The sequence below is a fragment of the Lucilia sericata genome, unplaced genomic scaffold (genome assembly GCF_015586225.1).
Source record: "Lucilia sericata isolate MDLA Ls3-8-SP2 unplaced genomic scaffold, ASM1558622v1 Contig001109F_arrow, whole genome shotgun sequence".
Classification (NCBI taxonomy): domain Eukaryota; kingdom Metazoa; phylum Arthropoda; class Insecta; order Diptera; family Calliphoridae; genus Lucilia; species Lucilia sericata.
Genome location: NW_023995081.1, coordinates 27,640 through 53,554, shown reverse-complemented (window position 1 = coordinate 53,554; position 25,915 = coordinate 27,640). Strand labels below are relative to the sequence as shown.

The 25,915-nt window shown below is 32.3% G+C and overlaps 4 protein-coding genes across 9 annotated transcripts; 1 reads left to right on the top strand and 3 right to left on the bottom strand.

Annotated features, from left to right (window-relative positions):
- The first annotated feature begins 5,794 nt into the window (after nucleotides 1-5,794).
- LOC119610058 (60S ribosomal protein L19) lies at nucleotides 5,795-7,056 on the top strand. Its single transcript, XM_037965136.1, has 3 exons — nucleotides 5,795-5,882; nucleotides 6,012-6,118; nucleotides 6,449-7,056. The coding sequence occupies exons 1-3, from the start codon at nucleotides 5,878-5,880 to the stop codon at nucleotides 6,949-6,951; spliced, it is 615 nt and encodes a 204-aa protein (XP_037821064.1). The 5' UTR covers nucleotides 5,795-5,877; the 3' UTR covers nucleotides 6,952-7,056.
- LOC119610057 (m-AAA protease-interacting protein 1, mitochondrial) lies at nucleotides 7,057-8,419 on the bottom strand. The gene is made up of 2 exons (XM_037965135.1): nucleotides 7,798-8,419; nucleotides 7,057-7,614 (listed from the first exon to the last, which is right to left on the bottom strand). The coding sequence occupies exons 1-2, from the start codon at nucleotides 8,317-8,319 to the stop codon at nucleotides 7,168-7,170; spliced, it is 969 nt and encodes a 322-aa protein (XP_037821063.1). The 5' UTR covers nucleotides 8,320-8,419; the 3' UTR covers nucleotides 7,057-7,167.
- A 2,162-nt stretch (nucleotides 8,420-10,581) lies between these two features.
- LOC119610056 lies at nucleotides 10,582-13,439 on the bottom strand. The gene is made up of 5 exons (XM_037965134.1): nucleotides 13,215-13,439; nucleotides 11,448-12,163; nucleotides 11,190-11,388; nucleotides 10,914-11,006; nucleotides 10,582-10,849 (listed from the first exon to the last, which is right to left on the bottom strand). Exons 1-5 carry the CDS (start codon nucleotides 13,387-13,389, stop codon nucleotides 10,779-10,781), a joined length of 1,254 nt encoding a protein of 417 aa, XP_037821062.1. The 5' UTR covers nucleotides 13,390-13,439; the 3' UTR covers nucleotides 10,582-10,778.
- Nucleotides 13,440-16,414: 2,975 nt separating this feature from the next.
- On the bottom strand, nucleotides 16,415-25,345 carry LOC119610060 (glycerol-3-phosphate dehydrogenase, mitochondrial). Of its 6 annotated transcripts, none has more exons than XM_037965139.1 (10): nucleotides 24,892-25,173; nucleotides 19,451-19,560; nucleotides 19,115-19,381; nucleotides 18,869-18,981; nucleotides 18,623-18,786; nucleotides 17,856-18,551; nucleotides 17,368-17,780; nucleotides 17,117-17,305; nucleotides 16,947-17,048; nucleotides 16,415-16,875 (listed from the first exon to the last, which is right to left on the bottom strand). In XM_037965139.1, exons 2-10 carry the CDS (start codon nucleotides 19,550-19,552, stop codon nucleotides 16,741-16,743), a joined length of 2,181 nt encoding a protein of 726 aa, XP_037821067.1. In that variant the 5' UTR covers nucleotides 19,553-19,560; nucleotides 24,892-25,173; the 3' UTR covers nucleotides 16,415-16,740. The 6 variants fall into 6 exon arrangements, with proteins under 6 accessions (XP_037821067.1, XP_037821066.1, XP_037821069.1 ...); XM_037965138.1 differs by having other exon boundaries at nucleotides 16,421-16,875; nucleotides 25,091-25,345; XM_037965141.1 differs by having other exon boundaries at nucleotides 16,421-16,875; nucleotides 25,147-25,234.
- Nucleotides 25,346-25,915: the final 570 nt, after the last annotated feature.

Genomic DNA, 25,915 nt, shown 5'->3' with positions numbered 1-25,915 from the left:
TTTCAATTTTACTATTTTATACATCATGCATAACTACATACATTGATATAAATATTTTAATAAAATATTATCAGTACCAACTATTTTCAGTTTATATCGATTCGTAGAAATTTTTAACATTTACGTTAATGTCTTTTATTTATGAATGTACGTAGTTATTACGTGATAATCGTTTTATAGTTTTTAAGTTTCATGATCATCTTGTTGTTAATTGAAAATCCTGGATTATAGCCCTACACTATACATTTTTAGTTAATTTTACTAAACCCTACAGGCATAGACAATTTACATTTTTAAATAGTACATACTAACTTTTTACAAAACAAGGAACATTTTTACGATTAGAGTACTAGTATCGACTAATCTATAGAGTAGTCGATGGACTAGTCTTTTAACCAGACAATAGACTAGTCCATTGATAAGTCTAAGAACTAGTCCATTGATAAGTCTATGGATTTGTCTACTAATTAGTGTATTAACTAATCTATTGATTAGTCTACGGACTGATTAGTCTATGGACTGGTCTTTAGACAAAACTATGGGGTAGTATTTACACCAGACTATGATCTAGCCTATTAATAACTCTATTGACTTCTATGAACTAGTATATTGACTAGTCCACGAACTAATCTATGGAGTAGGTCATGGACTAGTCTATTAATAAGTTTATAGACTAACCTATTGGATATTGATTAGTGCATGGACTAGTCTATTGAAACGTCTATAGACTAGTACATACATATATTATATATACACTATTGACTAGTGTATGTACTAATCTATTGTCTTTGAACTAAACTATGGGTTAGTCTATTGGTTCGTTTAAGGACTAGTCTGTTCTCTTTATTTAGATTATTGATAAGTATATAGGTTAGTCTATTAACTACACTATTGACTACTTTATTCACTAGTCTTTTGACTAGACTATGGATTAGACTATAGTCTATTGACTAGTTTACGGACTTGTCTATGAAGTAGTCCATTAACTAGTCTATTGATTAGTCTGTAGACTAACATATTGATGTCTGTATACTAGTCTATTAACTAATCTACTGATAAGTCTATGTACTATTGACTGGTGTATTTATAAGTCTATGGACTAGTCTACTGATTAGGCCATGGACTAGGTTATTGCCTAGTCCATGTACGACGCTATTGATTAATCTATAGACTAGTCTCTTAACTAGTTCATTGTTTTACTGACTAGACTGTGTCCACTGACTAGTTTACGAATTAGTCTATAGACTAGTTCGAACTGTAAAAGTACTATAGAATTGATATTACGTTTTAAGTTTGGGGTGTTTCTATAAATGTATTTTATCTTAAAAACAAACTTTTTTGAGATTTTATATTTAAGATTTTTAATTGAAAAACTTATAAAAAATCGTTTTATTTCTTTAAATTTTTTATGTTTTCTTTAGAGGCAAAAGACCTTTACCACTATAAACGTTTTATTGCAAAAGTATGACTCAAAGTTAACGTTCTCAGAATTTCATATGTATTTTTAAAATGTTAATGATTTAACATAAGAAAAAAGTTTGTATATAACTGGGTCTGTTGTTAGTTTTTAATCTAGCCACCGTTCTGCTTAATCAATTTTTTATGCAAATATTTTAAAACTATAGAAATATTGAATTTAGGTTTTTTCCGCTAAATGTATAAACAACATTTATAACTCAATAATAAGTCGTGTTTTATCCATGAAAATTTATAATTATTTTGTACTTTGTCTGTTAAGCTGTTTAATTTTTCTGATTACTCATTCATCTGATTCCGAGATATGAAAAGGTGTTAAGTAGTATATTCATTATAAATTGGATACTCATATGATGACGCTAGTTAAGTTGTTGTTATTATTGCTAAAGTTTATAGTAAATAAAAATATGTTTTTTTTTTTTTTTTTGTCATTAAATTTTAAAAAACTTTGAACTAGACAGTAAAAGAGATGCTGTAAACAACAAGTAATTAGGAACACACGTACGATTTGTTTACCAAAACAAGTTAAAATTGTATACATATTCCGAGAATAAAAGTTCAAGGAATTATTTAAAATACAATAAAATTCCACATATTCGTACTTAATAAATGTCAATGTATGAAATGTATGAAGTTTGATAACACATTTACAGGGAAAGATATTTATTTTTTTGTACATTGCCGAATCCACCTAAAAACATTGTCTTACATCTGGGCACTTCGATCAATAATGGACTGAAGTCTTTAGAGAGTGATTAATTTCTAATAACAAATCAGTTCTGTCGAATTTCTCATAATAAGTACGTGCATTGGTTTTTAAACGATTTAGTCTATTGTTTAGTATATAGTCTAGTCTAGTTCATATACACATATAGTCTATAGACTATTATATAGAAAATAATAAGTACGTGCCTTGGCTTTTAAACGATTTAGTCTATTGTTTAGTATATAGTCTAGTCTATAGTCTAGTCTATAGTCTAGTCTATAGTCTAGTCTATAGTCTAGTCTATAGTCTAGTCTATAGTCTAGTCTATAGTCTAGTCTATAGTCTAGTATATAGTCTAGTCTATAGTCTAGTCTATAGTCTAGTCTATAGTCTAGTCTATAGTCTAGTCTATAGTCTAGTCTATAGTCTAGTCTTTTTTTTTTTTTTTGTTGCGCAGGAGGTGTGGAATCTTCAAAAGATGTATTCAACCCGTGTTGAAAAACATGCACGACTCGCCTAAGCGTCTACGTACTAAACCACACCCCCTTCCGTCCCAAAACCCCGCGGGACTGCCAATTGGTATTACTTCGCGGGGCCGGTTTGCCTGTTATCGGCTATTCATCAATTTTCGGCTTGCACGCAGCCTTGAGTGACCTTTCGGTGTCTTTCTAATTCGCATAGTTGTCTATGTACTGCTGTGAGAAATTTATTAAAAGCATTCCAGTTTTCTTCGGTTTTTATAATATTATTTATGATATTGTCTACCGTTATATTTTCGCCAATGTGGAGGATCAGCCTTGATCTGAGTGCGTCAAACCGTGGACACTTGAATGTTACGTGTTCTGCGGTTTCATCTTCTTCAGGGCATTGTGGACACCTTGAAGAGTTGTCGTGTCCGAATCTATGAAGATAACTTCTGTATCCCCCGTGTCCTGTGAGAAATTGCGTGAGGTTGTAGTTTACCTCACCATGTTTTCGATGTACCCAGACTTTTATACATGGTATTAATCTGTATGTCCATCTGCCTTTTGGGGAATTTTCCCATCTTCTTTGCCAACTTGCCATAGTGTGCTCCTTTTCGATTTCCCGAATATGGTTCCTGGGAATTTCGTCATTATTTGCAAGTTGCTTGTAAACGTTTGCAAGTTCTTTAGCTGAAATGTCAATGGGAGGAATTCCCGCAACAACGCTTGCCGCCTCTACAGATATTGTTCTATAGCCGCTACAGACCCTTAGACAGTTTCTTCGGTATACTGAGAACATATGTTTTTTCGAACAGTTTCTTATCGACGACTCCCAAATTGGAGCTCCATATAAAAGCACTGAGTTAGTGACTCTGGATAAGAGTAGTCTACGACTCTGGCGTGGTCCACCAATGTTTGGCATCATTCTCGATAGCGCATTTGTTACTCTTGCAGCTTTCTCGCACGAATAGCTTATGTGCTCTTTAAAGTTGAGTCGGTCATCGACCATGATTCCCAGATATTTTATTGCCTCTGCGGATGTTATTGAGCTATCACCTACCTGTATTGTTAGGGACTCTCTCTTTTTTTTTTCCGCTTATAAGCACCAGTTCTGTTTTATGTTCCGCTAGATAAAGGTTCATTGAAGTTAACCATTTTCTTATCGTACTAATAGCTTCGTTCGCATACAGTTGCACTTCATTTATGAATCTTGCCTGGATTAGTAGAGCTATGTCATCTGCGAATCCGACTACAGTCGCTTCTTCTGGTAGATTTAATTCAAATATACCATTATACATGATATTCCACAACAAGGGTCCTAGTACGGATCCTTGGGGAACACCTGATGTGATGTTATATTTTTTTATGCCATCGTCTGTTTCTACCAATAGAGATCTATTGGAGAAGTAATCTTTAATTATTTTAATAAGATACTCTGGAACGTTTTTGCGTCTTAAAGCGGACAGTATGTGCTTCCAACCCGCTGAATTAAATGCATTCTTGATATCAAGCGTTATGACAGCCACAGTATTTTCTGTTTTTGCCTTTTCCGTTTATTGCCTGTTTGGCCATTTCAATTACATAGTTAATTGCGTCTATGGTAGACCTACCTTTACGAAATCCGAACTGTCTTTCGGATAAGCCATTTACATTCTCGACAGTCTATAGTCTAGTCTATAGTCTAGTCTATAGTCTAGTCTATAGTCTAGTCTATAGTCTAGTCTATAGTCTAGTCTATAGTCTAGTCTATAGTCTAGTCTATAGTCTAGTCTATAGTCTAGTCTATAGTCTAGTCTATAGTCTAGTCTACGTCTAGTCTATAGTCTAGTCTATAGACTAGGACTATAGACAATATATACTTGAACTATAGTCTAGTCTAGTCTAGTATGTCTAGTCTATAGTCTAGTCTATAGTCTAGTCTATAGTCTAGTCTATAGTCTAGTCTATAGTCTAGCTATAGTCTAGTCTATAGTCTAGTCTATAGTCTAGTCTATAGTCTAGTCTAGTCTAGTCTATAGTCTAGTCTATAGTCTAGTCTATAGTCTAGTCTATAGTCTAGTCTATAGTCTAGTCCATAGTCTAGTCCATAGTCTAGTCTATAGTCTAGTCTATGGTCTAGTCTATAGTCTAGTCTGTAGTCTAGTCTATAGTCTAGTCTATAGTCTAGTCTATAGTCTAGTCTATAGTCTAGTCTATAGTCTAGTCTATAGTCTAGTCTGTAGTCTAGTCTATAGTCTAGTCTATAGTCTAGTCTATAGTCTAGTCTATAGTCTAGTCTATAGTCTAGTCTATAGTCTAGTCTATAGTCTAGTCTATAGTCTAGTCTATAGTCTAGTCTATAGTCTAGTCTATAGTCTAGTCTATAGTCTAGTCTATAGTCTAGTCTATAGTCTAGTCTATAGTCTAGTCTATAGTCTAGTCTATAGTCTAGTCTATAGTCTAGTCTATAGTCTAGTCTATAGTCTAGTCTATAGTCTAGTCTATAGTCTAGTCTAGTCTAGTCTATAGTCTAGTCTATAGTCTAGTCTATTCTGTAGTCTAGTCCATAGTCTAGTCTATAGTCTAGTCTATGGTCTAGTCTTTAGTCTAGTCTATAGTCTAGTCTATAGTCTAGTCTATAGTCAAGTCTATAGTCTAGTCTGTAGTCTAGTCTATAGTCTAGTCTATAGTCTAGTCTATAGTCTAGTCTATAGTCTAGTCTATAGTCTAGTCTATAGTATAGTCTATAGTCTAGTCTATAGTCTAGTCTATAGTCTAGTCTATAGTCAAGTCTATAGTCTAGTCTATAGTCAAGTCTATAGTCTAGTCTATAGTCTAGTCTATAGTCTAGTCTATAGTCTAGTCTATAGTTTAGTCTATAGTCTAGTCTATAGTATAGATTATAGTCTAGTTTATAGTCTAGAATCTTTTCTAGACTGTAGTCTGGGGTCTAGTTTATGATCTATCCATAGTCTTGAATGTAGATCTACATATAATAATTCATTAAAAACACAGCCAAATAAAAATAAACAAAATAAATTAATAATATTACTGTCAAAGCCAATACATATTCATGCCTGTAAGCATGAATATATAAATACAACCCTGAATAACCAATAATTACAACCCTGCATCAGTCATTTTGACATTTCGAATTCGAAATTGGTTGAAAAAATTTTTCGAAAATGGCTGCTATTTCCGTTTAACAATTTTTCCTGTCTTTCTGAAAAGCGACGATTACAAGTCGACACCATGAGGTACGAATTTTGTGAATAAAAACCCAAAAAAACATTGAAAATTTGTGTAAAAATATCGAATGAAACATAAACAAATAGTGCTTTATATGAAAACAATGAATTAATAATAAAAAATGGTGTTTTTTACAGTTCCTTGAAACTTCAAAAGAGGCTGGCAGCCTCTGTTATGAGATGCGGCAAAAAGAAGGTTTGGTTGGATCCCAATGAAATTAACGAAATTGCCAATACCAACTCCCGTAAGTATAAAGTGAAAAAATAACAAAACAAGAAACTTGTTAACAAACAATTTGGTGGTTTTATCCAATTCTAACACGAGGTGTTATAAAATACAGGAGAAGTTTATAGTGCAACGTGTTTGAAAAAACAAAACAAAGTAAAAAAAGGCATTTGTCATTTTTGTGAAATAATTAAAAGAAAAACATGCAGCTCTAAAACATTGAGGTTAGAGTAAAGTTAAACGTTTGTTCAATTGTTAAAAAAACTTGATCTTGTTGAAACCACCAAATTTTTTAGATAAAAACTATTAAAATGTGTTTATATTAAATATATATTTTGTTTATTTTTAGGCCAAAACATCCGCAAATTGATTAAGGATGGTTTGATCATCAAAAAACCCGTGGTCGTACACTCCCGCTACCGTGTCCGTAAGAACACTGAAGCTCGTCGCAAGGGCCGTCACTGCGGCTTTGGTAAACGCAAGGGTACTGCCAATGCCCGTATGCCAACAAAATTCTTGTGGATGCAACGTCAACGTGTACTCCGTCGTTTGTTGAAGAAGTACCGTGACAGCAAGAAAATCGATCGTCACTTGTACCACGATTTGTACATGAAGTGCAAAGGTAATGTTTTCAAGAACAAGCGTGTCCTCATGGAATACATCCACAAGAAGAAGGCCGAGAAACAACGTAGCAAAATGTTGGCTGACCAAGCTGAGGCCAGAAGACAAAAGGTACGCGAAGCCCGTAAGCGCCGTGAAGAGCGTATTGCCAACAAGAAGCAAGAACTCATCAACATGCACGCTAAAGAAGATGAAATTGCTGCCCAAGCTGCCACCACTGGCAAGAAATAGATTTTTTTAGAGTGTAGTTTTTCAAACAACTAAAGTTGTTTATAGAAAAAATAAAACCGTTTTTATAATAAAAACTAAAAGTAAATGTTAAAAAACTAAACTCAATTATAATTCGTTAAAAATTTATTATTTTATAAATGGTAACAAAAAGAATCTTTATTCGTATGAAACAACAAAAAACGCCTTTCGAAAAGTGTATGAATGAATCCTCAGTTACTACTCTTCTCTTTTGAGCTCGTTGATCAAATCGATGGGCTTAAAGTGATTGACAATGTTAATGGTCCAATCGGATTCCTGGCCAGTCGTGAACTCTTTAATAAAGCGATAATTACAAACGAACACTTTGTCTTGGTATTCTGGTAGAGTTCCCATATTCCAAGGAATATCTTCACCAGATTCACGCATCTCCTGAAGGCCCCTGAGTACATGAAAGACCATAGTGATTTCAACCCATCTTTTTTGAACTTTCTCATTTGTCTCATCAAATATTATGCCAACTTGGTAGGGAAATGTAAGATAGATATCCGACTCCTTAACCTCCAACTGCCGTCTCTGGGAGACCGACAATTTTTGTATGACTGGTTTAAGCTCTGACAGAGCTTCAGAAGTTACTAGATTATTAAGTGTTGCAAAATCACCATTCATCAGTTTGCTAGAAACTACCTAGATAGTAAATGATCAGAAAAAGTGCAATGTTTAAAGCTGTTAAAAATTATATACATATGTATGTAGTAATTTGATGTAAAATAAAATCTTTTTCTCCATGAATGGTAAGAATACAAAAGATATTGAAATCTAATGCTAACTTTCAGCCTCATTTTAACTAAAAATTTAATCTATTCTTACCTGCATAGCCTTTTTAGCTCCTTGACAGAAGTCCCTGATATTAAATTCACGATCCATATAGGGACGTATTATAAATTGAACCATTATCCAGTTTTTAATTGAATTTAGCATTGAGGGCCACATTGTTTCGGGGAAATTCATTAGACGTGGTAACGTACGACCATGTCCATGATCCGGCATTTGCTTATCATCCTTATCTTCATCTTTTCCATTATTTGTCCTTTTCTTTAAATTATCTTCACTTTCCGCCGGTTTTGGTGAGAAATTGGCATAACCTCTTGTTTGAGAACAATGTTTTTCTATATTCCACAATCTTCCCAAGAGATTTGTAGTGCCTGCAACATAGATTCTACTACTGCTGCTCGCATTGTTGTTTTTGTTGTTCACCTGCCAATTGTTTATTTTCTTTTCCTGCTGCTGGCAACTTACACTCTTTAGCCCTTTTACAGCCCACTGTTGCAGGGTTAAATTACTTCTGTAAACACCATGTATTATTCTTAAGTTTCTTATGGGTATATTCATTACGCAAATTATTTGGAAAATCGGAAAATATGTGAAAATTTTCGAAAAAAAATTGATTATATGAAAATAAGCTGAAAAAAGCAAAACTGTCAAAACATTATTTTTCAAGTGTCATTAATCCCGCAGTGTTGTATTTTTTTATGTTAACCCTAATGTCAGTACTCACATGCCGCGGTATGTTTGTTATTTTGGAAGTGATAAATCTCAAGTTTTATATGTCGATACGACTTGAAACTTGGTGAATTCCTTAATAATAATGTTTCCTATAAACGTTTTAATGACTACAATATTATGCAGATGAAAGCTAAAACATTTTTTTAATACTACTTACGCACTGTTTACAATGCATGGAAATCTAGTAGATTTCACTCGAAATCTTTCTTTAAATCTAGGCCGAAACGGTCTTAATATTTTTGATATATAGCAAGATTTAATTTTTTCTAATATTTCTCCAAATTGTGTTTGATGGAAAAAATTAGAACGAAATATGGGTATCCTAGAATTATGGGTATTAGAATATGATATGATTAGAGTATAATAATTGTTGGTCTATGTATATATAAATAGTGCTTTTTGATGTTAGGATAAAACAATTTGACTATTTTGAAATTAAATAATCTGGCAACCAAGATGAAAAAACAAAAAATGTGAAGAACACGAAAAATAAGAAGAGTGTGTTTGAAGCAAACAAAAAAGTGTTTGTAGCAAACACGAGATACGAAAAATGCATTGCTGTTTGACAAACCAGAATTTCCTAGGTCGTCAAACATATGTATTTTAAATGGGACATCAAACAAAATCAGTTTGAAGGAAAATATTCATGCGCGAGCTGTATGTTTTCGCGCCATTTTTGCAAATTCTTCTTTATTTGATGTTCTGTCATTTTACATACATACATTTTGAGTTTGTAAAACGTGTTCAGTTTGGAATTTGTTTAAATTTTTTTTAGAAAAATTATGAAATCTATATCATTTTTTCAATTTCTTTATTCCAATAACCTAGCCTTATAAATGGTTATAAATTTCTACTTAAGAATATTTTACATACAAATTTTGTTATTATTAATTTCGTTATTGGAAATAACATAATTGTTTATTGAAAAAGTATTTATGTAAGTGTTATTTTTAGTATTTTACTAAAAATATTGATTGATTTGGCCTGTTTGCAAGAGATTAAAAAAATGTAAGTGTGTAATGATGTTAAATAAAGAACCTCTTTCTTTTTAAGAAAGAGGAGGCATCATGATGGTATCCTGGAAGAATGCCCACAAGAGATTGGTAATTGTATACCTCCCTAGGAGGACATGCCAACGTTGAAATAACTAGTCACCTAGGGGGGTGGTGGTCGGTGGTGACATGGGTATATTACCGTCTAAAGGGAATGGACGGATGCTGATTGCCGTATGTAGGAGTTATCCTAGGGATACATACTTAATATTTTACCATTGAGCTCAGCAGAATCACTACCATACACCCATAGCGTGTGATGTCTGTCTGGTGTGCCTTTCAGTGAAGCTCTGGCCGAATATTTACAAGAAACAATTGTTATACAAATTTATTGCACTGTAAATAATGTCTTCACGAACCTAGAGGATATAATCTGGCTAGGCTGTCTTCTTTCTGAAGGTATTCCTTATCACTTGATGTACTTGCGACTGTATCATCAAGAATGGCAAAATGAGGAAATGTGTTTGGATTTGAATGAATGTCATTTCATTTCGAATGGCCTGTTGGAACAGGTCTGCTATATGCGTACTCAATTGGTTGGTTCCTTGGGATCACCACAATTTTAATAAATAGCAACAATGGTCATCTTAGTATGCATAATATAATTCTCAAATCGAATTTTTGGTATGCCTTTAAAGCCGCTCTTGCTGATGGGATGTATCCTCATACATATACATACATATGTATGCATGTATATTGGATTCTAAGGTTAATCATATTAAATCGCCCTGCAGAAGAGAAATGGTTGTACATCAAAATTCTGTTTTGCGACCATTGAATTTGGACTCTATGATGAGTTCGTTGAAATTAGATTCACCCTATAAACAAATAGTTCCATTTGTAATGGTGAATAATGTAATACTGCTGTGACGCATATTAAAGTTGCTTTGTTTGCAGGATTGTTGTAAGGTAAGCTGACCATACGTTCTCTTTTTTTAGAGGACAATCATCTAGTTTAAATGGCTATCATCTTTAAAATTTATGTACTCTTTTTGTCATCTATTTCCATAATATGCTTTTAACAACGGATTTTTTTGTAGAAAACACTTTTTTTGTTTTTGTCTTTTATTAAAAAGTAATTTTTTTATTAAAAAATATAATATGTATTAAAAAGCCATCGTTATAAAATACTTTTTTAAAATAGTTTTGTCCAAAATTTAAAAAATCATAATATGCATAAAATAATTTGTATTAAAAAAATAATTTTGTTATTGTATATCGTGGAATAATAGTTTATGAAATAATACAATTCCATTTTGACTCGTCCTCTATATTTGGCTTAACTGAAGCTGGCGTTTGATTCACTAAAATTAAATATAAGGTTTTTATTTGTGAAATGAAGAACCATATTAGTATTTTAAAGTTTACATTTTAATTTAATGTTTGTAGCATTGCAATTTCCGTTTTTCAAACGTCCATTATTATTTTGAGCCTCTAACAAAGATTGTTCTTTTTTGTCCACTAAAATAAAAGAAATCTTATGAAATACTGAAAGCCTTAGAAAACTATTTTCCAATTTTTCAATTCATTATTAAAAGTTTAATAATGAAGTAGGTACTTTTCGAACTCTTTTTGGTTTCAATAGTAAGTTTTGAAATTGATTAACATTTTAATACAAAAAATTATAGGAAATTTTTAACTTACAAAAAATACAGAATACTCTTTTCTGTAGAGGAAGAGTTAATTCCTTGGCAGCCTTTTCTAATGTCTCTCGTGCACTTTCAACACAATTTAACATTTCACGCAATAGTCTGGGTTGATAACGATCATATAAATTCAACTTTCTATCCCAATAAAAGGGTAAGTTTTCCTCACGCAAACTCTTTTCCAAGTCTTTAAACATCTAAAAGAAGCGGAAACATAAATACTACATGTTACCGTTAAACTCTACTATACAATTACATCAATTATTATTTCCGTTAATGATTTGGACCAATAGCTCTCATTTTCTCTGCTGGATTTCCATAGGAAGAGCGTTTTGATAAAGTAACTTTTCATTTTCAACATATTAGTTTTGGAATCTCTAAATTTTTTCATCATGCGATAAACATTTTTCAATTGTTTTCGGTTTTTTATTATGTTTTGTTCTTGTCGATAAAACGATGCTCTAAATGATTTGTACAGGGGATTATTAATTGGTGAAGGCTTAGGTATAGCTTCCCATTGGCCGCCAATTTTTGAAGTAACACATTGATTAGCATTTAACAATATACCAGGAACAAAATCTACCGAATACTCAAAATGCAATGATTCCGTAACTTTAATAGTATGAGCGGGACCTTGACGACTATAGCGTAATGAAGATGTTTTTCCATTAAAAGTTATCTCGAAATTCATTTTGGTTAAAACATCAATAAAGCAACTTCGAAGAAACCATTGAAACTTTTCAACTTTAAGATAATTATCATTGTCAAGCCACTGCTTAAGGTGTTGTAAATTTTTCTCATGTTGCTTTTCCTTTGCAATTTTCTGTATTACTCGGGTAAAGTCTAGAAAAACATTACCTGGTAACTCATGATCTGCAGTAACAATAATCAATGGTTGTTCTGGGAACTTGATGTTAAATACCAAATCATATTCATTGGGTACAGTGACTTTAACATTGTCGCCATAACTGCCTGTAAATGGAATGAAAAATGAAATTAATCTGTAGTCTTATTTTCGTGTTCTATCAGTAAAATAATCGACAAAATGAAAATAAATTTTAGCTAAAAAGAGAACAAATAAATCTGTGGAAACAAGGAAAAAGTTCATAAATTGTTTTTTGTGCCTTATTAAAAAGTACGTTTTTTTCGAAAGATCAGATCCAATTTCTATAAAAAGTTAAGTAAAATATAATATGTATAGAGATTCCAAAAATGCAAAAACCTGATTATTGCTTAACATGAGATAGTATGTAGTTTTTCTTTGTTGTAAACATAAATCCTATGAAATGCCTATTTTACTCGAATTGCAAATTGTGAAATTTATTATCAACACAAGGTTTCAGATTTTCTAAATTTAAACAACCAGCCTTTTTTGTATTAAAAATGTTTATATTTTTCTGTAAGTTATTTAAACAATTTTTACTTTACTTTGCTAATACAGACATATTTTGCAAATTCTTAAAGCAATTAAACAAAACTTGATATGTTTATATCGTCACCTAAAACGATAACGGCCCTATCTAACATTTTTAAAATTTTACAAAATTTTGTTTTTATCAACGCGATTTATTTGTAGTAAATAAACAAATTGTTTAATAGTCAAACCTATCATTTGTTATGATAGTTGACAATGGCGTATATAAAAATGGATAAATTGGACTTTTGTGTGGACATTTGTTTTGATGCAATACATTAGAATCGCCAATAAAATCGATTTTGAATTTTTGGTTAGTTAGGGCAGTTTGCGTTTCAGGTGACGATATGTACATATGTTAATTTAATGACATCGGGTGAACAAAAAAAAATGTACATTTTGTGGTTAATATACGCACACAATATGAAATAAAATTAATATTTTATGTTAATTTCAATTAACTAAATTATTGTCTGATGGTTATTTTGTTATGCCGAATTTTAAACTTACATGTTACCTATTTTATTTAAAGGAATCTTCTTTTATTTACTGCAATTACATACACTCTATTTCACAATATAGTATGTAAACGTGTCTCCAAGATCTTACCTCCCAACTGGAAACCGTTGAACAGGTAGGCCAATACTTCATTCTTTCGCAACTCATTAAAAATTTTATTTTTTAAATTGTCAAAATGCTCTGCATAAATTTGCCGTTTTGCGTCAATATTTATGAAATTATTTACTTTTATTAAAACATTTTCTAAATTTGCTTGCAATTCCATTGTGTCCGAACAGCTGAAAATCTTTTTTAAGACTAACTAACCAAGATTACTAAGTTGTTTTATATATTTGATAAGCATGGGAACGTTGTGAAAAGACTACTACACCAATTCATTGGGGAATTTTGTTAGATAAATAATATAGAAATACTTACTCTAAATTTATGAATTTAGAACATTGCCCGTTGGACCAGACAACAGAATATTGGCTGGAGGAATGATTTCATACTAAAATCTATATTGCATTAGATTTGATACAAATAAGCTTTGTTTGTAACAATATTTACAATTTTGCCAAATTCTTTAAAAATTGATCTAAAGACCTCAGATTAGTCATTATTCCGAATGAATATTAAGTCCCTTATATAAAATAAAAAAACATATTTATATAAAATTTTTGATAAGATAACACAGTTTGATGTAAATTGAAAAAGAAAGATTGTAAATCGGGAAGAATCGGAAGTTTGAAAAGAGATGGATTTATATAAAGTTCCGTAAAAACTCATAATTAATAAATAAATAAATAATTCGTTGGAGAATTTTGAGTATGTTACGAATACTATGTTCTATACGTATGTACATATATATATATATATATATATATATATATATATATATATATATATATATATATATATATATATATATATATATATATATATACATATATGTATATGTAAGTAAACATTACTATATATATATATATATATATATATATATATATATATATATCAGACCTGGGATAAATGCATTAAATGTGTTAATGCATTAACAATTTTTTCTACATTAAAAAAATTAATGTTAATGCAAGTTTATTGCATTAACATTAACATGGGTACATTTAATGCATTAAATTTGCATTTACATTAAATATTTTTAAATTTAATGCATTAATTTTACATTAACATTAAATATTTGTGAAATTAATGCATTAATTTTGCATTAACATTAAATATTTTTGAATTTAATGCATTAATTTTCCATTAACATTAAATAATAAATAATAAAATTAATGCATTAATTTTCCATTAACATTAATGTATAAAATAATTTTTAAAAATAAGAATACAGCGCTAAAGACCTCGGTCTAACAAAATTCAAGTAAAATTGAATGTGTTAAAGTCCTTTCTAATAAGTCCTATACTCGATAATACATATTAGAAGAATAGTATCACTTCCCAGATATTCCATTTTTAGTTTATTTTGTTAAAGTTCTTTCTAATAAGTCCTATACTCGATAATACATATTAGAAGAATAATATCACTTCCCAGATATTCCTTTTTTAGTTTATTTTGTCTGTGGAATCTTATATAAATATCATATTTAAAACACACAAGTTTGAATGGAACATAGGAGTTATTAGAAAGGACTTTAACCTATTTAATTTTAGTTGTTTAGTTAGATCGAGGTCTTTTGAGCTGTATTTTTATTTATGTTTATCAATTTTTATATATATTAATGTTAATGGAATATTAATGCATTAATTTTATTGCTTATTTAATGTTAATGTAAAATTAATGCACTAAATTCAGATATATTTAATGTTATTGCAAAATTAATGCATTAATTTGAAAAATATTTAATGTTAATGTAAAATTAATGCATTAAATTCAAAAATATTTAATGTTAATGGAAATTTAATGCATTAAATTTTAAAAATTTAATGTTAATGCAATATTTTTTACATTAAATTAATTTTTTTTTAATTTAATGTTAATGCAAAATTAATGGAAATCGCCCAGGTCTGATATATATATATATATACTAATGTTTACTTACATATACATATATGTAAATACAAATTAATAAGTTCTATTGAGAGATACAATTTTTGGAAATGGTGTATGTCTTATTAGTAGTTGCACCTTCAAGTGAATAATGTTAAACAAATTTGGTATATTCCCACTTTATTATAAACCTAATCGATTTACTTTAGATAATTTTTCATTTACTACAATAGAAATAGAAAATTCCCCCTTTATTATTGTTGTAATTTCCCTACATAATAGAAAAGAACCTGTGATATGCATAATCGAATTAACTAACAATATTACAACTGTGTTTTTAGGAATGCCAAGATCCAATGTATAGAAGTTTTTCCTAAACGCATGTATGTTGCTTTGCAGTGCAACAATATTATGTATTGCTAAAGGCTACCGTGGAAATTTCGACAATGCATTACATCCCTAAAGTCAAATGTTTTGCAAACTAAAACGCAAATATTGCATCTTTAAGTTGGCTTTACGGAGTAAATAAGAACCTTTAAAAGTAACTTTTTGGTACATTTTACTTCAACTTAAGGTACTTTTGGAATTTTCTATAAAATTGAACCTAGAAACATGGAATTGAGCATGTAGAGCCCGGATTAAGTGAGAATCTATAAAAAGGGGACTTTTTGGTACTTTTTCGTTCTTCAAAAGGTACTTTTTCTTTAGCATGTAGAGCCCGGAGTAAATGAGAACCTATAAAAGGGAACATTTTTAAGTTAAAATTTATCAAAATTTCCTAAAAAATTCTTTATGAATTGGATTTAGAACCGTTTGCTATCTTCATTTCTTTCATTTATTCTAATTAAGAATAAATACACAAAACTATAATAGTGGACATTACTGCCTCTGCGTATAAAACATTCATTTGGCAACTCTAGTGTTCTGCATAAAACTACAACAATTATGATGTTTACGTAAATTAATTCTGTGGAAGTTAATTGTAAGTAGTTATTTACTACCTAACTAACTAACTAACTAACTAACTAACTACCTAACTAACTAACTAACTGACTGACTGACTGACAGACTAACTAACGAACTAACTAACCAAAATGACCCGAGGTTTTCGTTATTAGAACACTGCTGGCTACCGAGTAGTGATAGGACCTAATTTTGGTTATAGAAACAAACATAATACTTTATTACAATCAGACACTCAAAAAAAAAAAACTAAATTTTTCAGTAAAAGCAAAAAAGCATAGGGAAAGTATATATTTTTTTCATCTAAAATTAATTCAAATTAAAAGAAGTTTTCTTGTAATGATTTATACCGTTTATTTTAAATTTTTATTAATAAATTATGTATTTCGTTATAAGTGTCTGTCTTGTTCTTATTATTAATCAAAAGTGTAATTTTATAAGTTCGTTTGTTTTTTTGTTTCTCTCTTTTTTTTCTTTGAAAGGTTTAACTTTAACAGCATAATGAATGATAAAAATGTTATTTAGAAGTATTAAACACTATAAGGGGAAAGGTTAAAATGTTTCTTTTGATATCAATTAAGTAAATGTTAAGTTGTTTTTGTTTGTCTTCTAACTACAAATTATGAAAAAAAATGATTTGGAAAATGATAAATTTTTAAATATTTATAAACCGCCACCAGAACGATCTACACTAATCTTTTGCTTAAGTTGAGCAGCTTCATGTTTTTGTTCTTCCAATTCGGCCATACGAGCGAAACGGGAATAAGCCACGTCGCCAGTCTTAATGGCCGACATCATCTGTAAGAGTCATTAAACAATTAATATATTAATATTATCATATAAATCTTCTATTAATTGTTTTAGATTACCTGTAAATATTCATCAAGTTCAACTTGACCGTTCATATTTGTATCGATTTCCTTTAAGATTTCATGCAATTGTTCGCCGGAAATATCACCATCACCAAAGCTCTGTTAAAAATGAAGTGCCACATATGTATTTACAATGGAAGTTTTAATATCATAGTTTTATCACTTACCTTAAGGGCTCTACGTATATCATTAATGGAAACATAGCCCTTCTTGTCTTTGTCAATAAGTTGGAATCGTTTGATGTATGTTTGTATTTCATCCTTGGACAATTTAATGGGAATTCTTTCCTTAGAAGCACGATTAACCATATGACCCATTTCATTAGCTAAGAACTCGTTAGCGTGTTTAAGTTGTTTCTGCAATAGAAATGTTTGCCATTAGAATTTGTTACATTGCTGTTTTTCCTTTTTTTAAATACCTCCTTTTCTTCTTTGGACCATTTCAATTCTTCACCCATGATATCGACAATAACAGGCAAAGCTTCCTGGGCTGCTTGTACGTTAAGGAAGGATAAACGTAAACGACGTGCAATCATGTCAACAGCATTGCAAGCATATTCTCTAACGCCATAACGAATTTCGGCATCAATGTAGGGAAATTCGGGATGAATACGGTTGCCGATAATGGGCCAACGTTTGCCAGTTAGAGAAGCCATTTTTGCTACAGCAAAAGCACGATCACCATAGGATTTGGCCAAATGTTGGGCGACTTCGCACTCCAAACCAAAATCTTGTACCAAACGTATATACATAGTAGGTGTCCATCCCTGACCGCCTTCAATCTTCAGCAAAGAGGTAACAGCTTCCTGACGTTCAGGCTTCAAATTACAAGCTGCAAATGATATACATAAACGAAATCTTTGTTGTTTACAAAAGCTGCTTAAACTGAAACTTATTTGCTACACACCTTTAATAGCTGCATCAACAGTATGCTCGGCCATAGCTCGGTATGTTGTCCACTTACCACCAGCAATTGTTATCAAATTAGAAGGACTAACGTGAACAATATGATTGCGAGCCAATGATTGGGTATCTTCCTTATTTGGATCGGATACCAGCGGGCGAATGCCACTCCAAGCCGAAAGAACATCACCACGTCTTACCTCAACATCAGCATTGAGATAGTTTTTGATTTCGTTCAAAATGAATTGAATTTCATCTTCAGTGGGCCTAGGGCTATGTGTTATTTCACATGGCAAATCTGTGGTGCCAGCAATTGTTTGCCTTTGCCAGGGCAAGAAGAAAATTACACGTCCATCCGAAGTAGAGGGATCCAAGAGACCCATCTGATCGGGACTGTAGTAACCGGGCAATACAATGTGTACACCCGAGCTGGGACAGCAAATGGTCTTGACGGTGGGATCATCCATTTTGCGTATAGAGTCTGTGAAGGGACCGGTGGCATTAATAATACATTTTGCTTTGACAGTAAATTCTTTGCCGGATATATGATCCTTAACCTTAGCACCACACAAGACTTGTTTGCCAGTGCCATCGTCTTTCTTCAATAGTTGCGTAACTTCCACGTGATTACAAACGGTGGCACCATGACGAGCAGCCGTTAAAGCTACAGCCAAACACATGCGAGCATCATCTTGTTGGCCTGAGATATAAACAACCATCATTATTTTGTATTATTTATATCAACTATAACTGTTTCATTTAGGTACTTACCATCATAATAGACAATAGCGCCACAAAGTTTGTCTTTCTTCAACATGGGAAATAGTTCCAAAGCTTCTGCTTTCGACAGCAAGTAAGAACTCTTGACATTACGATCACCAGCTACCAAATCGTAACATTTAATGCCCACCCAGTAGTACGGTACTTGCCACCATCTAATGAAAACATGAAAATACAGCAGAAAAAATATTGTTTAAACACATTTTCAAGAGGATCAAGCAATTGCAGAAACTTTACTGATAAACTGGCAGCATAATAGGCAATGGATGAGCTAAATGAGGAGCTGACTCGAGCATTGCGGCCCTTTCTTGTAAGGCTTCCTTAACCATACGATATTGTTCGTAATCTAACTACAATAAGCGACAAAACGAAAAATATACACAAATAAACATATTAGAATACATACAATGACAATATTTAGCTAATACTACTGCTCTAATATTCCATTAGAGTTCCATTAACCAGAATTATCGATGTACTTACGCCTAATATAGCCTTTTGTAAGTAGCGTACACCACCATGAATCAATTTAGTCGATCTCGACGATGTACCACTAGCAAAATCGTCCAATTCTACCATGGCAGTTTTTAGGCCTCTAGTTACTGCGTCTAAGGCACAACCAGCGCCGGTAGCACCGCCACCAATAATAAGTACATCATACTCTTCGCCACTTTGTAGAGCTTTCATTTGCTCGGCACGTGAAACCAAAGTACGTTTGCGCTTGGGTGGTCTTTTCATTTCAGCACTGACCTACAATAATAATAATAATCTTTTGCATTAAATCTGTTTGAGATCTATGAGCTATTAGCATTAACTAACCGTGTGGGTAGAATTCATACGATCTAAGGACCATGTTGCCAATACCGAACCAATTGCAGCACTTAGCGTTGTAACGCCTATTTTATAAAATGTTGATGCCATAATTCAATCTGAAAAGAAAGTGAGAAGAAATTGAAGGGTTACTCTTTTATTGATTTGGATAGACATAAAACGATTTTCGAGATAATTTGCCATAACGTTTGAAAACCCTAGTATTTCGCAATATTCGAGACGTTATAACCGAAAAGTCACATTTATTTTATGTCGTCTGAAAGACCTATATATAGGCTTCAAAATAAAAACTTATTCTCTGTTATATCTTTTTAGATAGATAGATAGATAGATAGATAGATAGATAGATAGATGATGATAGATAGATAGATAGATAGATAGATAGATAGATAGATAGATATAGATAGATCGATAGATCGATCTATAGATAGATAGATAGATAGCTCCTCGCTCGCTCGCTCGCTCGCTCGCTCGCTCGCTCGTCTCGCTAGCTCGTCTCGCTAGCTCGCTCTAGCTCGCTCGCTCGCTCGCTCGCTCGCTCGCTCCTCGCTCTCGCTCTCTCGCTCGCTCGCTGCTCGCTCGCTCGCTCGCCTCGCTCGCTCGCTCGCTCGCTCGCTCGCTCGCTCGCTCGCTCTCGCTCGCTCGCTCGCTCGCTCGCTCGCTCGCTCTCGCTCGCTCGCTCGCTCGCTCGCTCGCTTTTGCCCCCTGTATTTATCCGCCGTTTCCGTTTCCCTGGTCCCCCCCCCGTGGCTTCCTTCCCGCCTCTTCTTTTCTCTCGCTCGCTCGCTCGTTTCGCTCTCTCTCGCTCGCTCGCTCGCTCGCTCGTTTCGCTGCTCTCTCGCTCGTTTCCTCGCTCCTCGCTCTCGCTCGCTCGCTCGCTCGCTCGCTCGCTCGCTCGCTCGCTAGCTCGCTCGCTCGCTCGCTCGCTCGCTCGCTCGCTCGCTCGCTCTCTCTCGCTCGCTCGCTCGCTCGCTCGCTCGCTCTCTCGCTCTCGCTCGCTTCGTTAGCATAATAGATAGATTGGATTAATTCCAAGAATATTCTTTTCTATAGATAGATAGATAGCTATAGATGGATGGATAATAGATAGATAGATAGATAGATTTTAAAAAAAATGTAAAGAAATTTATAAGAAAGTTTCAGTTTCACTGGTAAAACTCACAGTGGATTAATTCCAAAGAATATTCTTTTCTATGGATAGATCGATATATCTATAGATAGATAGATAGATAATAGATAGATAGATAGATAGATAGATAGATAGATAGATAGATAGATAGATAGATAGATAGATAGATAGATAGATAGATAGATAGATAGATAGATAGATAGATAGGTAGATAGTTAGATAGTTATAGATAGATATATAGATAGATAGTTATAGATAGATAGATAGATTTTGAAGAAAATGTAAAGAAATTTATAAGAAAGTTTCAGTTTCACTGGTAAAACTCACAGTGGATTAATTCCAAAGAATATTCTTTTCTATCATCTAACTCTGATCAAAAAATCATATACTTTTTTACAATTTTAAATAAAATTTTTCAAAATTATATACATACATACATACATACAAACAAACAATTTGCGTCTTTAAAAAAGTAATGAAAATGTTATAAGAATATTAATAAACAAAGTGAGTGTTTTTTAAGCACAAAATGTTTCTAAAAACCCACAGTATCGATGCATATAATATTTTAAAGAAATTTCATTTAAATTAACTTTTATCAAGAATAGTTATTTTCTAATTTTACTTAAATTGGCTTAATTTGAATTGTATTTGATCATCAACTTTTTAATATAATAATTTTATTTATTATACCAATCATAAAGCAAAAATGTAATTTCACAGCAGAAGTATAATTCAACAATATGCTGTGTAAATGATTTATATTTATTTATAAAACATACAATTCTGTAGCTTGTAGGAGAATTATTTATGATAAAAAAACTCGCACATTTTGTTTAGCAAACAAATAGTCAACCACAAACAAGAATAGCAACATTTTGAATTAAAAAAAAACATTGGAAATCTGTTGAATATAAATAATATTGAGTCATCCAACAAATGGAATCCAAAATGTTTCAAATTAGAGATTTAATTTTTTTTAATGAGTAATAGACTCATAGTTACAAACAGCTCAAATAATAGAATAACCAACAGCACTTGCACTGACTTTATTATTAAATATAGTAATTAACCTTCACTTACAATTATTTATTTAAATAAATAATTAACGTAATATGTATATTTATAAATAAATTTAGTTTTTTTTTTTCTTTGATTAACTAACTTTCTACACCTTTTTGTTGTTGTTGTTAATTTATTTTGTATATTTCTGTATTTTACATTGAATTAAAAAGTATCTACTAAGGGAAGCTGAAAAAAGCTACTACTACAATTGTTTTTTATACACTAAAACTGAGGAATGCGTAAATTCTCTCCAAATACCTTTTGTATTTTGTTAAATACATTTAGAATTAACAAAGAGACGAGACATTTTTACACGGTTATTAATGCTACAAAACATTTCTCTCATCAATTCTAATATTTTTCGCTCTCTTTATAAATTGCTCTATACAAATGTTGGGGTGTTTTTCGGTTTTATTTTTTTTGTATTTTTTCGCATTGGAATATTTCCAATAGAAATGCATTGTAATGATAGACAACCGTGAAGGGGAGAGGGGGTGTGTGGAGTGTATTTGCTTATATCGAAAGACAACTAAAACTAAATATTGTGATGCAACAATTGTAATATAAAGAATATAATGTGAATAGTATTTTCGAAATAAATATACAGGGTAATAAAACTTAAGCACTCCGAAAACGCGTGTTCATTTTCATGTTATATTAGAATTATTTTACATTTAATGACACAGGCATTATAACTCTGACACTAGGTTATACTTCAATATAAAGGTCATTCGCTGGATAGATAGATAGATATATAGATAGATAGATAGATAGATAGATAGATAGATAGATTAGATAGATAGATAAATAGATATATAGATAGATAGATAGCTAGATAGATCGATAGCTAGCTGATAGATAGCTCGATGCTCGCTCGCTCGCTCGCTCGCTCGCTAGCTCTCTCGCTCGCTCTGTCGCTCGCTCGCTCGCTCGCTCGCTCGCTCGCTCGCTCTCTCGCTCGCTCGCTCGCTCGCTCGCTCGCTCGCTCGCTCGCTCGCTCGCTCGCTCCCTCGCTCGCTCCTCGCTCTCTCGCTCGCTCGCTCGCTCGCTCTCGCTCGCTCGCTCGCTCGCTCGCTCGCTCGCTCGCTCGCTCGCTCGCTCGCTCGCTCGCTCGCTCGCTCGCTCTCTCGCTCGCTCGCTCGCTCGCTCGCTCGCTCGCTCGCTCGCTCGCTCGCTCGCCTCTCGCTCGCTCGCTCGCTCGCTCGCTCGCTCCTCGCTCGCTCGCTCGCTCGCTCTGGCTCGCTCGCTCGCTCGCTCGCTCGCTCGCTCGCTCGCTCGCTCGCTCGCTCGCTCGCTCGCTCGCTCGCTCGCTCTCTCGCTCGCTCGCTCGCTCGCTCGCTCCTCGCTCGCTCGCTCCCGCTCGCTCGCTCTCGCGCTCGCTCGCTCGCTCGCTCGCTCGCTCCCTCGCTCGCTCTCTCGCTCTCTCTCGCTCGCTCTCTCGCTCTCTCTCTCGCTCGCTCGCTCGCTCGCTCGCTCGCTCGCCTCGCTCGCTCGCTCGCTCGCTCGCTCGCTCGCTCGCTCGCTCGCTCTGCGTGCTAGCTCGGTGCTCGCTCGCGATCGCTGCTCGCTAGCTCCTAGCTCGCATCGTCGCTAGCTACTCGCTAGATCGATCGATAGTCGCTCGCTAGCTCGTAGGAGATTCGCTAGCTCGGTCCGCTCGCTCGTCCCAACTGTAAAATCATATGGTTTTAAGGTTTCCCTCCATCGTTCCCTCGTTCGGTTTTTATTTATTTTTGTCCCTGCCACCTCTTTCGTTTTGCCGTCATATAATAATTTTCTATCTAGATCAAAAAATACGTGTTGTTGGGTAAACATTAGTTGGGCGGATAGAATTTTACTTCAAAATTTTTTAAATTTATGGAAATTTTTATACGTAAGGTAGGACAAAATTAACAGGACCGCTTTTAGATAGAAATATAGAAATGGAAAGAAATACTTTTTATAAATTAAACTTTCTGTGTTTAATTTAAAGCTTTAAGCTCTATAATTATTTTATTTAAAAATTGCAATTGTTGTTTTCTTAGCTATTATTTAAAATTTCTTTATTTTTGTAAACAAAAGAACATATTTTTAAAAATACCATTTGATTGCCAATTAATTAAAAGATAATGCGGTAAACATTTCATTTTCAAAATTATCTCTTAATTCGCTTTCTATAAAAAGAAACTGTCAAAAAATCATTCTCAAGTCCGAAAAATATTTAAATTTTGACAAAAAGAAAAATAACTTTCAATACTTTTCTTTGGCATATAACCAAAGAAAATGCTGTAGAAAAATGATTAATTGTGTAATTTTAAATAGAATTTGACAGGTATGTACGCTAAGTAAAGTAGAATTGTTTAAAAAAATATTTTTTAAGAAATTCCAGGTTTTTACTTTTGAATAGAAGAAAGGTTTTTTAATAAAATCTTGCTGCTTGATGGGAGAGCAGATTTGTAAAGCAAAGAATTTGTAGATGACATTTTGTTAGACGGTGAGTTAGACTGTGAGTTTTAAATTAGTTTCACCATTTTTATAAAAATCTTTCTCTCTTTCTCTTTTGTGTATAAAAATAAATTATAAGAGATGAAAATACCAATTTTCCTATAACACAATTTAACCAAGTTGTCATGCTTTTCTAAAAAATCTAAAGAAATATATTTTTTTTAAATATTTTAAATTTGTTTTTAATAACTTTTTTTGTAACTTGACATGTTTTGGTAACGGTAAAGTGTTTGATATTTACTTCTATTCTTTAGTAGTTTTATTTTTAATTATTTCTTTTAAATAATTTTTAAAAAAATATTAAAAAATCTTTTACGTTCAACACCCTGTATATCTTTTTTCGAAAAAGCACAGCATAAAAATAGCTTTTTTAGATTCTTATAAAAAATAGGAAATTCAGCATTAAAAACAGACAGTATTCTATATAAATGTTGGCACTCTTTTGATCTAAATCGCTGTGGACTATGTGCGAATGTGTTAAACGCACATTTGTTTTTGTGTTTTTATTTATCTTTTTTTTTTTGTCCAATATAATTTGTGCCTCTAAAAAATCCATAAAAAACACTCACGAATATATAAAGATAAACATTTTAGAAAATTATTTATTTATTTTACTTTTTTATTTAACACTTTATATTATTTGCTTAATTTTTTTTTAAATCATGTAACGATTACACAACACTTTTTTATTGTAATTGAAATTATTTTATTATTTTTTCTCTTATTTATACTTTTTTTTAATAACTCTTACCGTTAAGTATTTTATTTATTTATAAAATATTGATTTTCCTTAAAAAAAAGGATATTTTAATTGTTATTTTTTTAATAATTTTCTACTTGCTAATTTTTATATAAATACAATAATTAGTGTAACCTCTTTAGAGGATAAGAAAAAGTGTATTAAATGCAATATCGTATTTTATTTAGTTTTTTAATTTGATTTAAATCACCTTTTTCGTTTTTTTATTTGTGTTTTTTTTTCTTAATCGTTTTGTAAGTTATTCACCTAAACATACTGAATTGGCGAGAATTGTGCAACTGCAACTGTGAAATTTTGCTACAACCAACAGTGCCTCCTCTTCTGTTTGTTGATAAGAGCGCCAACGGCAACCAGTAGAAATTCGTTAACAAAATAATACAACATCTTTATAGTCAGTCATTGTTGTCATTGTCTGGCTGTGTTGTTCGTCGCCCTCAACATTATTCTAAATCATCATCATCATCATGATGTTGATTGTTAAACTTATGGTCATTATTAACTAAACTCGTATATGCCACTTTTTCATTTCGTTTATCGTCATGTGAAAAAAGGAGTCAAGTTGTTCGAGTCGTTCGATTCCCAATATTTGTCTGTCCGTCTGTCTTTTCTAATTATTTATAATTTGTTATTTTAATTCTCTTTAGATAACATATGTTTTGTTTTATTTGTCTAAAATAATAGAATCTCGTATAAAAATGTACTGTGTTGAAACCATAAAAAATATATATTAATTTGGTTTGCAATTAATTGACGCTGGCACCTTACCCACAAACAATTCTGTTAAGTCGTGTAATTATTTTAAACGTATACATTCATATGTATTTATACATACATATATATATATATATGTACATATATTGATGTACATTTATATTTAGTACATTTGTTTCAAATTTGTTTATCTTTTGTGTTTTTTGGCCAAAAAACTGTAAAGCAATACACAGTCAATTTGTTATCACTTTTAAGCAATTTTAACCCACTGTTGGGTGCACTGAATTCTATATTTGTATAAACT